The 14,536-nt window shown below is 34.9% G+C and overlaps 1 protein-coding gene across 1 annotated transcript in view; it reads left to right on the top strand.

Annotated features, from left to right (window-relative positions):
- Positions 1–14,536, top strand: part of NSF (N-ethylmaleimide sensitive factor, vesicle fusing ATPase) — a 144,680-nt gene that overhangs the window by 30,825 nt on the left and 99,319 nt on the right. The window contains exons 5-8 of the mRNA XM_077854029.1: positions 3,912–4,078; positions 6,994–7,101; positions 7,550–7,625; positions 9,947–10,102. Coding sequence (XP_077710155.1) covers positions 3,912–4,078; positions 6,994–7,101; positions 7,550–7,625; positions 9,947–10,102 — 507 coding nt within the window. The remainder of the gene's footprint in view (positions 1–3,911; positions 4,079–6,993; positions 7,102–7,549; positions 7,626–9,946; positions 10,103–14,536) is intronic.

Consider the following 14,536-nt stretch of genomic DNA (forward strand, 5'->3'; position numbering starts at 1 on the left):
AGTCTCTTTCCTGAGTTTCAAAACTTATTGCATTTATTTTGTCTATTTGTGTTCTTACGTCTTAATCTTCTGATTGTAGATGTTTTATTATATTTCTATGTACTTGTTTGAGGGTATTTTATTCAGTTTAAAATGTTATATACATATTTATAGTTCGTGGTTGGTATTTTGAGTGAAAGACACTTCAGCTGAAACACTACAGTATTTTGTTATATGTTTTGTTTTGATAGTAAATCTGTGGAGTTATTTTTTTCAAATTTTCATGGGAACTTTTTAAAAATTTATTAAAAAAAATTTTTTTAGTTAGAGGGAACTTAAATATTGGGGTTATTTTTAGGTGGCTTTTTTTCTTCCTTTGTGGAAATAGGATAAGGGATAAAATTTTAATTGGGGTGAAAATAAAGGAAATTACTTTAGATATGGGTAGCTTGTGGGAAGTTGCATAATTAGTGCTTTCCAAACATACCTGGGAGAAACACCTGTAGAGGTGTGTTTTTTTTTTTTTTTTTTTTTTTTAATATTCTCAGGGCCCTTTCCTTGAGAAGTCTGATTCATGAATCTGTGTTTTTAACACTCACTGTTAAGTGGTTCCTCAGCCACATTTTAAGAAACAGTGACATAAGTGATTCCCTTAACTCTAACCCCTTCACCTGAAGCATAGTGAGAAGCTGAGACAGTGAAGGAGTTCAGCACCAGCATGAAGTAGGTCATGCATGAAACCAGCATTCCTTATTTACAGACATTGGAAGAAGTTAAAAAAAAAAAAAAAAAAAAAACGCATGCTTATTAAATCTAGTGAGAAAATGGGTGTGTATGTAGCATAGGTTTCTTACTTCTTCAAACTTTTCTGAATATAGTTAAGAGAGTGCCTAAACTTAACCTTTAATATAGATTAATTACGGTGTGAAAATTCAAGGTTATAAATCTTGATGAGTTGAGAAATGTGTTTTGTGACTTAAATTATGTTTAAAGCATTTTTCTGCTACCAGAAGTGGTTGTCTTGATTGTAAAGTCACTTCTTTAATAGGTGAATTAAACAGGGCACCTGGTTGGTGTTGTGGGTTTGAGCCCCATGTTGAGCGTATAGAGATTACTTAAAAAATAAAATATTTTTTTAATAAAGTGGATCAAACAGCTTTAATGAACAAAATTATAAAACTAAGTGATCAGGTGGGACTAGGGTAGAATCAGTTTGAGGCAAGGCAGAGATTAGAGGCCTGGTGATGTGGATGATGTGGCCATAAAGGTAGAAAGCTGGTTCAGTGTAAGTAGCAATGTGGGTACAGATAGGATAGCGCGTGTGGTATGAAGGGGGATGCTAATTCAAAGAATCTGGAACAGGCATTCTGTCTGTAAGGTGAGAATTTTTTTTAGTCAAGTCAGTGATTCTAGTGTGAAGGAATCTTCTAGAAGAATCATTTACATATTTTAAGTATTACAGACTGATGTCCAATTAACACATTTTTTGACCATTTGACCTTTTCATTTGTAATGTCTGTTTATTCAAAGCACTGCCTCTAATATTCTTTGCTTATAAAAATAATTTTTATTAGTCTTTGGCATTGAATTGCTATTAATCATAAAATGAGAAAACATTCTCAACCTTTTAACACTTCTTTGCTCCTGGATGAAACCTTCAGGGCACCTGTCCCTTTGGGGCTGCCAGTGGTGCTGACCATGGTGCTGCCTGTGGTACTGTCCGTGGTACTGCCTGCAGCATTTGAAATTGAAACAGCTTGGTCTTTTCTATTTAGGAACACTGACCTTGTTTTAAAGCATATTTGAAAATGATAGTAATAATGATATTTTAATACACTTACTCAAGTTTCTTGATATATAGGTGGTACACACAGGTATATATGCACATAGATGTATATATATAGGTGTGAATACACACATATATAAATACACATGACATTGTAGAATCATTTTTTGAGCCTTTAATGCACAGAGGTATCATACTGTATGACTCTTTTTGCAGTACAGGTTTTTTTTTTTTAAAGATTTTATTTATTTATTTATTCATGAAAGACACACAGAAAGAGAGGCAGAGACACAGGCAGAGGGAGGAGCAGGCTCCATGCAGGGAGCCCGATGTGGGACTTGATCCTGGGACTCCAGGATCACGCCCTGGGCCAAAGGCAGGCGCTAAACCACTGAGCCACCCAGGGATTCCCTTTGCAGTACAGTTTTTTACTGAATATTATATATTAAGGGCAGCCCTGGTGGCTCAGCGGTTTAGTGCTGCCTTCAACCCAAGGCGTGATCCTGGAGACCTGGGATTGAGTCCCACATCGGACTCCCTGCATGGAGCCTACTTCTCCCTCTGCCTGTGTCTCTGTTTCTCTCTGTGTGTCTCTCATGAATAAGTAAATAAAATCTTTAAAAAAATTATATATTCATAGCTCATCCATCTTTATTAAATATACATCAATTTTTTATTTTAATTGCTGTATAGTATTCCACATTATATATATATGCTACATCTTATTCATCATTCTGCTCCTTATCAGTGTTTTTTCAACATTTGACTATTACAAATAATGCTGCAAGGAACCTCGGTATAGATCTCTTTTTAGATAAATGTTCAGTAGTCTTTTTGGTACAGACACCTGGATATGGAATTTCTGAATCAACTTACTTATTTTACATTAATATTTTATTCTATACTGATCTTCACTATATGAGGAAACAATTAGGTTCTGTTGCTTATGAAAATTACTTAACATGTAACCTGTTAAGTTCTAGGAAATCTGTATGTTCTAGGAAATGTTTAAGAATAAAACACCCAGAAGTGGAGGCAGGAAAGTATTCTAAAACTTTCAGCTGAGACTTGTACTTACTCTTTGATCTTCAGTGAACTTTCTATTCCTTACCCTGGCTTTCTTAATTATTTTGCTTTCAAAAATGTTTATCTTTACGTGCCTGCCTTTACAATGGCAAACCAAAATATAAAAATATGATTATATAAGCAATTTCATTCAGACGATTTACAAAAAATTCTTATATATAATTCAACTGACTAGACTATAAGAAATAAGTTTAGAACAGAATTTGGGGTATAGAAGAAGCAAAGGTCTATGTATGTAGTTCCATCTTCCTTGTTTTACAGATATAACAAATCAAGGCACAGAAAGCTAGATAATTTACTTAGATTTTTACACTCAACAGAATCTATTGAAACATAGACTCCAACATCCCTTTGTCTTGCCTCCTTTTATTAGCATGGAAATTAGGTTTTTTGTTGTTAGATGCTGTTTGTACAAAGATGAGTTAAAAATATGGTCCTTGCTTTCTTTTATATGTCATACCTGTAGTAGTTACTGTAGTTCCCTGGTTATGGTGGGTGCTTAGTGAATATTTTTATAGTATTAAAAAAGAATGTCAAACTCTAAGTTGTTCTGGAGCAAACCCATCTAGTAAATATTGTTTTTCAAGTTTTTTGTTGTTGTTTGTTTTTGTCCTGCAAACTAACTTGCTAGGGCAAAAGGGTCCCCACACTTCTCACCTTAGTTCTTGCTTGTGTCAAACAAAAATCTTGTTTGAAAGCAACATGCTATACCAACTCCACTGGCGCTTTCCATACTGTCATTTTGTCCTCTGTTAAATGAGAAGGAGGAGGATGTAGAGATAGTGTGGGGAGGGCTGTGATTTCCTATAAGAGTTGGATGAAGGGTAAAGGTAGAGGGATAGTGCGCATTATTAGGGATTTGTCCTAATTCAGAGGGGAGCAAAATCTCCAGTGGTTGTATTATTTTCTTTAATCTGTACCTGTGTGTCCCTCTGCCATGGAAAGCCCCCTTTTGGTCGAGTTCTGTTATGCTTCATTCATGTGAAACTTTGAGTTTCTCAAAATACAGCAAGTGTTCAGTGTCCTTGTGATTTAAAAATGCTTCTTCTTTTTTCCCTAGTATCCTTGTATACATTTGACAAGGCCAAACAATGCATTGGCACAATGACCATCGAGATTGATTTCCTGCAGAAAAAAAGCATTGACTCCAACCCTTACGATACTGACAAGATGGCAGCAGAATTCATTCAGCAGTTCAACAACCAGGCATTCTCAGTGGGACAGCAGGTGGTTTTGAATTTTTTTTCGTTCCTCCCTCTTGACAGGCATTCCAATCTCTGCAGTTCAGAATTAATTCTACTTTTTAGAAACTGCGAGGAGCTTCACATATGGACAGATATATTCAGTTGAGTGATAAAAAGCGAGGGAAATGCATTTCCTGAACCTCTGAGTCTGATCAGAAAAATTCTTAAGTAGCTTTTCGATTACAGCAGCTCTTTGCTCTGAAAATTTGGGAACACTGCAAACTTATGTGTCTCAGATTTCTAACTTTTCTTTTTGTGGGACATTTGTTTTGTCTTTGTATGGTTTTCTCTTTCACTGATATATTTCTGTAGAAAAGTAATTCTTAACATTTTTGGTTATGAACTAGAGAAACTTAAGAAAAGTATGTGTGTATATTTTCAGGTTTTTCTTTTTCTTTTTTTTTTAAATCTTTATTTATTTATGATAGTCACACACACACACAGAGGCAGAGACATAGGCAGAGGGAGAAGCAGGCTCCATGCACCAGGAGCCCGACGTGGGATTCGATCCCGGGTCTCCAGGATCGTGCCCTGGGCCAAAGACAGGCGCCAAACCGCTGCGCCACCCAGGGATCCCTATTTTCAGGTTTTTCATGGAATATCAGAAGCCCAGATTTTCTGTCCTTAAAAGTGATATTACTGATCTTGTTGCCCTTTTTTTCGACTTCAGTTAATACATTGTTAATCTCCTAGGAAGAAATTCTTTTAAATTTTACTTAAAAAAGCTGTGTGAGTTCATAAATTGCTGCTTAATTGTACACATAATCATTACTCATTTGATTTGTTTCTATCTTTGTGACTTTTATTAATTATTCCTAACTCCTTCCTCCTGTCATACATAGCTCCATAGCAAAAGTTCTCAAAATGTGTCCAGAGACTTCAGAGGGTTCCTGAGGCCCTTTCAAGGGGTTTATGAAATCAAAGTATCTTCCTAATTAATACCAAGATGTTATGTCTCTTTTTTCTCTTATTCTCTTACAAACATACTGTGGTGTTTTGTAGACTATGTGATGTGTGCTAGCTCATGAGTATATCGACTATTAAAGCAGATGTGAGGATCCAGCTGTTTTCCTTTAAGGAAGACATTAAAAGATTTGCAAAAATGTGACAGTGTCACTGTTTTACTTAGATTTTTTATTTTGGAAATTGGCGAGCTTTTTTCAAAATTAAAAATATCATTTATGTTCACATAAAATGAACTTATTGTCATTTTTATATTAATAAATACATTTTAAGTTTCTTGTTCTAATTTCTATGAGAGTGAATGCCAGTGGATATAATCCATTTAAACAAAATCTTTGAGGATTCTCATAAATTTTTAGTCATTTAAAGGGATCCTGAAACCAAAAAGTTTATGAATCACTGCTTATGGCATTCTGATCTCTAGTGACTTACGTAGATTGTCCTTGTAGGGTCTCATCTGGGAAAGTATGTGGAACAGACAATGAGAGAGAAGTGGTAGAAAGAAATAGCTGTTGGATGAAAGGAGTGTCACTTCTTTGGATCCTCTCATCTAAGTCAAATGGCATAAATCTGGAAGAACAAGACCAGAAATCTGGAGAATCCATACATTATGATATCAAACTTCCATAAGTGGAAACTGAATGACTGATAGATAGGAAAGGGATATAGTGCATTTATTATTATTTTTAAGAGTACTGGTATTAGAATGAGCCTCAGAGGTCATCTTGAGTAACCTCCTCATTTTGCAAATGAATAATTTTTAAATTCAGAAAACATAAATGACATGCCTATGGCTATACAGCCAGGGCTATAGCTGAGACAAGAACCCATTAGTTAATTGAACAGTTAGTTAATTAAATATTTACTAGATAACCTAGTATGTTTGTTTCAGCTACTGTTTTAAGCCTAGCAGATCAGCAGTGAGCAAAATACACACAATTCCTATTCTTTCAGAGCTTCCTTTCTAATTGGGGAAGACAGAAAAAAAGCAAGAAATGCCAGGTACTGTTAAGTACTTTGATGTAAGTAGAATGAGGTGAGGGGCTAGAGATCCAGTCTGGTCCTCTTCCAGATTAGATAGTCCAAGAGGCTCCCCAACACAATGGTCCTCTGTTCATTTGTTGACCACCTGTCCATTGCTTTTTGAGCTGTACTGTATTGCTTCTGGGTCCCTACACTTTTTGGTGAATAATTATGCTCAAATTGCTTACCTAGACTTCACTGTTTTTACCTTTTCCTTTAGCATTACTGCTTTAATAGAAAATGCTTTGGTATTTGTAATCATTTAAAACCCAGTAACATGCAGATGTTTATAAACCCAAGAGAGAAAAATCTACTGTGATACAGAGAAGAAATAAATATCTTACCCCAAATCACTGTTCTTAGCATTGATTCCCATTTGTAGTGGTCATTAGTGGCAGGGTTGGCCATCAGCTTTGTCTGCTATAGTTAGTGTTATACTCCAGCAAGTAGAAGAGATCCTAGATTGTAGAAGGCGCTCGTAAATACTTGGTGAATGAAAAGCATTCAAAAGTTGTCTGTAAATTTGTGGGTGGTAGAAAGGCATGAATCTTCGAGTCATGGACCCAACCTTGAATCCTGGCGCTGTCATGTACTATGACTCTGACTTCCATTGCTTAGGCCCTCTCTTGATCTCAGCTCCCTTACTAGTAAAACTGAGGAAGACTGTCTATTTCTAGGAGAGTTCGTGAGTATTAAGTATAGGACTTCTTGTAGTGTTTGGCACATGAAGATACTCAATAAATGTTAGTTCCCTTTTCCTCTCATTGCCTGTGTGAGTAGTTTGCCTGTCGAACAAATTTGAGAGGGATACAGGAGAAAACTGCCTTCCCTGCATTTGCAAAACACTGGTGATGATGTAAGAATCCAGCCATTATAAAGTGGTTTTTCTCCCTTTATCTCTTTTCAATGTAGCTTGTGTTTAGCTTCAATGAAAAACTTTTTGGCTTGCTGGTAAAGGACATCGAAGCCATGGATCCTAGCATCCTGAAGGGAGAGCCTGCGACAGGTAAAAGACAGAAGGTATGTTTTATTTCTAATAATCATTGTGATGTGACTTGTGCAGGTTAATATAACATTTGTAGCCATTCTCTTGATTTCTTTCTTATTATGTACTCTTTGTTTTAAGGTAATAGGGAGAAAACATTGCTTTTATAGCTAACGCTATTTTTTAAATATAGCATAAAATACCCTTACTTGCAGACTTAATAGTAATTGAAATTTGTAAGTGTACTTGTAATCCTAGTTGAATGCAGATGATATTTATTGTATACAATAATAACAGTAAGACCGGCATTTTCAAAAGATATATGCACTGAAATTCAATGGAAACAAAAATAAATGTAACTTAGATAATAGTTTGGAAGATTTGCTTTGCTCAAAGAGACCTTATTTCTCTGTCATTTTTGGCCTTGCTTTGGAAAGTCTAGAAGTTCACTATTAGACTACTAATTATTGTCTTTTTATACAGATTGAAGTAGGACTGGTTGTTGGGAACAGTCAGGTTGCATTTGAAAAAGCAGAAAATTCATCACTCAATCTTATTGGTAAGATTTGCAATTTTTTGAAAACTCTGAATGAAGTGGGACTATCTCTGTTATCATATGTGGCTCAACCAACCCTGATTTTTAAGTCTGGGAGGAGAATAAGGGCACCTTCATTGAGAAGACTTACCACAAATCCACGAAGTATTTCATCACTGTCAGCCGTGCTGATACACAGAAAAAAAGTTGAGAAAAAAAGTTCAAAATGTTCACCAGATCCTCGTTGTCCAATAAAAATGGAATGTGAGCCTTATGTGTAATTTTTAACTTCCTAGCAATCACACTAAAAACCAGGAAAAAAATACAGAATAAAATTAATGTTAATCTATTAGTTTTGAGATAAGTTCAGGCTTACAGAAGATTTGCAAAAATAGTTTAGGGAGGTTCTCTATACTTCACCAGCATCCTTGGTATTACATCTCAAATAATCATAGCACAATTATTCAAACTAAGTTAACACAGTTACACTGCTACCATCGAAACTGCAGGTTTTATTTGGGTTTCACTAGTTTTTTTGCATTATGTCCTTTCGGTTATAGGATCTGATTGAGGATTTCACGTTGTGTTTAGTTTAGTTTCCATAGTCTTTTCTGACAGTTCGTCAGGCTTCCACTGTCTTTACACACCTTGGTGCATAAGGTTTCTGTATGTACCTTGAGAACTGGTCAGTTATTTGCAGACTACCCTTCACTTGGTGGTGTGTTAGATGTGATACTGGCATCACTTCTGTTAGTGATTGAGTTAAATGGTGAATGTACAGGTAAAGACAGTCTTCCCAATAGATTCATAGCTCTGTCCTACTCTTGTATGTTAGCCTTGCTTTTATTATATTAAAATAGTGCAGATTGGACTCTAAGAAAAGTAACTCACCAGAATGATGATACCATTAACTCTATAGTAATTCTGATTTAGGGTGATTTTCACTATGCTGATGTCTTCTTCCCCAGTAGAAAGTAGAGGATTTTCATTGATTGCACACCATTATCTCCAAGGTTATTTACCTTCAAATATGTGATCTTTTTTCTTGATCCATAAATTATCATTCCTTTCTTACCGGTTTTTTCTTAATTTTACAATAAAATACTGGTTTCATAAAATAGACATTCACTGAAAAACAACTCACACACTCTAAAATTTTAAAATTTGATTCTATTTTCATATATTATAATTTGCTTTATTGCTTAAGCTTCTTAATATGCCTCAACAATATAATTTTTAATGACTATGTATGTTGTTTTATGGGAATAGGATTTATCAGAATCTCCTATTATTGATTCAATACATTTCTTTTTTTTTTTTTTGATTCAATACATTTCTGAAGTGAGTTCTTTGTATTTTATACACCTTTAATACACCTTTTGTTAAGGTATCTTAAGGGAGTTGCATGACTTTCATACAATGTTGGTATTTCTAAGTAATTCATGCAAAGATGTGATTGATAGGCTTTTTTCCATTGATAAAATGGTGTACTAATTTAGCATGCTGTAAATTTGGCCATAGGAGGGCAGTAGAGTGTAAGAAATATATTTTTGATCACATTATAAAGAAATGTTGAGTCTACAAAACTAACCATAAAATCACCATCTAGGATAAACTTTGCCTAATGTGACTTTTTCTTCTCTAGTTTTAAAGAAACTATATCACTTTCTTTTTTGTTTATAGTAGAGTGCTCTAAAGTGCGTTTATTGTTTTTGAGATGGCTAATGTGGTTCTCCCGAGTTACTTTAGGTGGCACTATGACCTTTAAGTTAGATAATTTTTATCTGTGGAAATTTGAAAACATGCATTTTGAAATCATTAAGACTTAAGGATGATTTCAGACTTTTGTGTGCAAGTGGAGAAAAAATAAGACATCAGATTTAGTGCATCTTCCCAGGTTAAGGGGTTATACACAGTTTATAAACTTAATCTAGATAAATATATGTATTTTTAAATGTACTTGCTTCAGGAGCTGTGAGGGATTGCTAGATTTCAGTTGCATTTCTAGCAACTAGTGTTGTCTTCATCAGATGTACACATAGTGTTTAATCAGCCAAGTTAGTTAACTTGATTAGGATTAGAGGTTAATAAGACTGGCTTCATGGATTGATCACAAATGGACTACTGCATGAGTTTAGACATTTTGGAAGTGATTTACTGGCCCTGAATGGGTCCAGACAAAGTAGTTAACATAGCAAAACGTATTCTTATTTGAAAATCAGCTAAGAGCATGTTCATCTTTGTGTAGGGTACCTTCTCTTTATTCATTAAGGATGCCCAGCAATTTCTTTTTTCACCTAGTAATGAAGTTCTTGTTTCACATTGATTATCTTTGTTTGACATAGGCAAAGCTAAAACCAAGGAAAATCGCCAGTCTATCATCAATCCTGACTGGAACTTTGAAAAAATGGGAATAGGAGGTCTGGACAAAGAATTTTCAGATATTTTTCGACGAGCATTTGCTTCTCGAGTATTTCCTCCAGAGATTGTGGAGCAGATGGGTGAGTTTAAAAAGGAAAATTTGGTAAAATCTTGTATTGTTTTTTTTTTTTTTTTTAAGAATGCAATGAAATCTTTTTTTTTTCCCCCAATAATGTTTTGAAATTATTTTTTCAGGCCTGCCAGTGTTTTTGTGTTTTAACTTTTTATTTCTTAAAAAAAAAAAAAAAGTTTTCTAAACAAGTTTTGAAGTATTAGAATTTTTTAAATTACATTTTAGTTTTATAGGGAAAATAAAATTATTTGTGGTTGCTTTATCTTATTGACTTATTTATTTAAGTATATTTGTGTGTGGACATATTTAGGAATTTCATTTTATTTACTTATTTATGAAAGGTCTTCTCTAGGGCATATTTCGAAATTTCACCTGACTCTAAACGTCACTGTGGATCAGATTTACCCTGCTGAATCATCATTATCTATTAACCGTGGGCATTATTTTACATTAGCTGCTACTTCTTTTTATTGTGCTGTTGCATTACCCAATTAGTATGTCTTCACAACTAGTAAATGGATTCTTGGCATGTTTTTAAATTAGGTAAGTTTGATCCAAAAAGACAAATGCAGGATATACATGGGAGTTTCCATATTGCATATAAAGAAATGTGTTATTCATTTATCATTTTCTTTTTGAAGGTTTATTTAATTTATCTGTAGACTGAAGTGGCTTTATTTGCTCTAGTGGAAATGCTGTCATGACTGTTTCATATCCATATCATAGGTCGAATTGGAATGTGAGCAATGGAATATCTGAGAAAGGAATTTATAACATAACAGCTTCTGGCAGACTATTAGTATAAAGTCAGAGTCTTCAAAAAACCTGAAGGAACATGAATATATTACTCCCCTCGCCTCCATCATTCTTTATCTTTACATGCTACTGGGAGATAAAAATATGGTGGGGAAAAGAACTGCTTTCTAGGCACTAAGTGCTTGGTTTTATTAGCTTCCTATTGTTGGTAGCTTCTCTGCCTGGCTGTTCACTCTGATAAATTACAGACACAGCACACACCTGTTCTCTGGGTAAAGGTCGAGTTTGGAGTTGGATTAAGAGAAAATGACAGAGACCCTCATCACCTGAGTTTTATACACCTTGAGATGGCAATAACATACTTTTCTACCTGAGAGATAACAAAGGCCAAGTCCATAAAAAACAATTTTAATTTGGAACATAGTATTAAAAAATGTGGTAATTCACTATCTTGGTAATGTGTGTTTTGAAGCACAGTAAGTCCATAAAGTTTTTTGATCAAGACATAGAAATGTTGTTTGCATGTATTTTGGGTATCAGGAGAGATAAAAAGGATAATTTTAAATATTCTAAGTTATTCTTGTGGTATATTTTTACTGGTTTTCAAGACTGAGCTCTGTGCAGAGTCTAATGATTCTGTTTCTTTGAACATTTATATTATCCAGCCAACGAGTAGAAAAAAATGGCCTCTGTACTAAGCCATATCTTTTAATTATATTGTAAATATTTTCTCACAGTTTGGAAGCTATCAAGTTATTCAGTTATTCAGATATGCATTTCCTGTTTGTGCATTATCCAAACCCTGCTCATTAGAGCCTCTTTCTGCAGTTGGGTAAATAATATGTAAAGGAGCAATGCTCATATTGGTCGATTTGTGACTTTTCTGGCTGTTGAAAAGCTTGGAATTAAGTCAAAACAGATTTGGAATTTTTGAGTGAATTTAATCTGTGTTTCTACAACCCATATTGAAATTAAATTATAATACTTTGTGTTTTGTTATGTCAACATGTTTTTTGACTAAGAACCATGAATTTGAATTTTGTTTGAGACTGCTACTATTTAGAACCTTTTTTGTGGATTTATTTTTCTGATATTTTTACACTAATTGGACAAAAATGAGTTTTATTCTTTAAACATTTTTTTTCTCTTTATGGCTTTTCACCATTAGGATGCATGTATTGGGAACCCTGGGTGGCGCAGCAGTTTAGCGCCTGCCTTTGGCCCAGGGCGCGATCCTGGAGACCCGGGATCGAGTCCCACATCGGGCTCCCGGTGCATGGAGCCTGCTTCTCCCTCTGCTTATGTCTCTGCCTCTCTCTCTCTCTGTGACTATCATAAATAAATAAAAATTAAAAAAAAAAAAGAATTAAAAAAAAAAAGGATGCATGTATTGTCAATTTGATTTAAAAAACAAAAAGTATAAAATTGTATTTGCTTTTGAGATAAATTGAAAGACATTACTTTATTCTGAATGAAGATTGTCAGTGTCATAAAGCTACATTTTTATGGTAAATGGCTGGGAAATAATTTTCTTGCTATGCATGTGTCATTCCCTATTTTACATTAGAGTTGTCTTTTTTCCTTTGAATTTGGGGGAATTACAGAGTAGAATACCTCATTGCAGTCCAAGAACAGTGGGGTTATAAAATTTTCATTAGCTTTGATAAAAGTATATAATAGATTGCTTACATTTGGATAGAATATAAAATACCCCTCTACACACACAAGTTCTTTTTGTATATATACCTTGTGTTCTTTTACCCTGCCAGGTGGGAACAAAATTAGCTGATTTTTTCCTCACTGTTTGTTAACTAAGTAGCTAAGTTCAACTGGGGATCTAACACTGGGTGTGATTATTTAAATCAATTAAAATGGAAAAAAAATAGTGATTAGAGAAGAATAATTTATGTAGGTTATGAGGCTGTTTTGGTTAAAGCAGAGAACTTTTGGCCTGAGACCAAATCATTGTGTTTATCACTGAGTCTAGGGTTATGTCTACTTTGCAAGTAGGAATCTTAACAAATGGATCTTTTTTTGCCTATGTATTAAAGTTGTAAGTTCAGAGTGATCAATTTAGAATTCTCTTCTCTCATTGTGTTTATGAGTGATAATTCTGCTTCTAGGTAATACAGTTCTTTCCTTTGTCTTGCCAAACTTCATGTTACTTTCCAGAATTAAGGATGTAGTTTAGAAACATGCAGAATGTTGCTGGTGAGATAGATGAAGACTAAAGGGCCAAACAGCATCACACAGTGATGTAAGAACATTCAAGGTCAGATGAGGTCACACACATGCAGTAAATGTCCTGGAGCACTTTCTGAGTCCCAGAGTAGAAGTGTGGGCATTATATACTGGTGTCTGAAAGTCTCAGCGAATAAACTCAGCATCTGATTGCCATCCTTGAGCACAGTAAAGTGTTAGCTGAAAGTATACCTCTGTTCGGACATTTACCACATTTACTCCCTTGCATGCAGTTTTGTAGAGAGTGTTAGGATAATTAATTGATTGATTCCCTCAATTCTCAGTTTTGGCTCTTTTGTTGACAAAGATAGAGATTCTATAAAGAAATTTCATTTTTCAGCATCCCTGGCAATTACCCCTAAGTTGTAAATGGTGGAGCAAGCAAACAAACAAAAACCTACAAACCTCTTCAAAGAACAGTGGAATAATTATTAAAGAATTAGCATCTTTTAATGTAGTTTTAGGACTAGGTTTACATGTATATAAGGAAAGGGACCTTGGCAGAAATTACCTGTTTTAGAGCTGAAAGCAAAAAGGTGTACAGACTGAAGGCCTCCAGCCTCATGCTGCCTTTTGGTGGTTCTGTACCTCGCAGGAATCCAGGCCACCTCGTGGAGAGGCGAGCCTCTGTGATGGTCTTGAGCCCCCCTTCTTTGAAACTGTTCTTTTTGGTCCCCTTCATGCCTCCCTCTTTAAGCCCATTTTCAATCTGTATTTTTAAGATTTCTTTTGAAATTCTAGAGGAAAGCAACTCTTTTCTGATACTGTAAGTGAAACTGCATTTACTCTGTGGAGTACAGCGCAGGGAAGATAAGGAGCCTCTCAATCACATGCAGACATCTTTCACATGCTAAGAATGGTACAAATAAAATACGGTGGAAGAAAGGGTGCTGAGGTTTTGTACTCACCATATTTGGGAGAGAGGGAGTTCTTGCTCAGATTAACATAAACACTGACACTCTTAAGATGCATTTTCACACCCCCACTCATGAGGAGAGATTGCAATTTAAATGGGGGTTAAGACATCTAGCCGAACTCCAGGGCTCTGTAAAAGGAACCCTAAGGCTAAAGAGCTTATCTGAAATTTGAAAAAAAGAAAAAAAAATGAAGCTTTCTGACATTCATCTTTTTTCCTTGTATTAGTCATAACTTGCTTTTCAGCTATATTTTAGGTTTTGAATGCCAACCTGACATCTGTTCAAGTCTGCCTGTAATTTATTACGAAAGGAAAAGAAAGCAGTTGCTCACTAGTTAGAGATGTAAAACTTCCCCCTTCTGCTTTTCCACCAAGTACTTATAGATGATGCTTGGATATGAAGAAGTAATAATTTACTAATTCTGACTTCGTGTTGAGAAGTTTGTAAAGTAGTTTTTCTTTTTAATTAGAAGAAGAGATGGCTTATAACCATGTGATTTTCAAAAATCTCTAAAACAGCGTTTAGAG

Source organism: Canis aureus, chromosome 16 (genome assembly GCF_053574225.1).
Source record: "Canis aureus isolate CA01 chromosome 16, VMU_Caureus_v.1.0, whole genome shotgun sequence".
In the NCBI taxonomy this organism is placed as follows: Eukaryota; Metazoa; Chordata; class Mammalia; order Carnivora; family Canidae; genus Canis; species Canis aureus.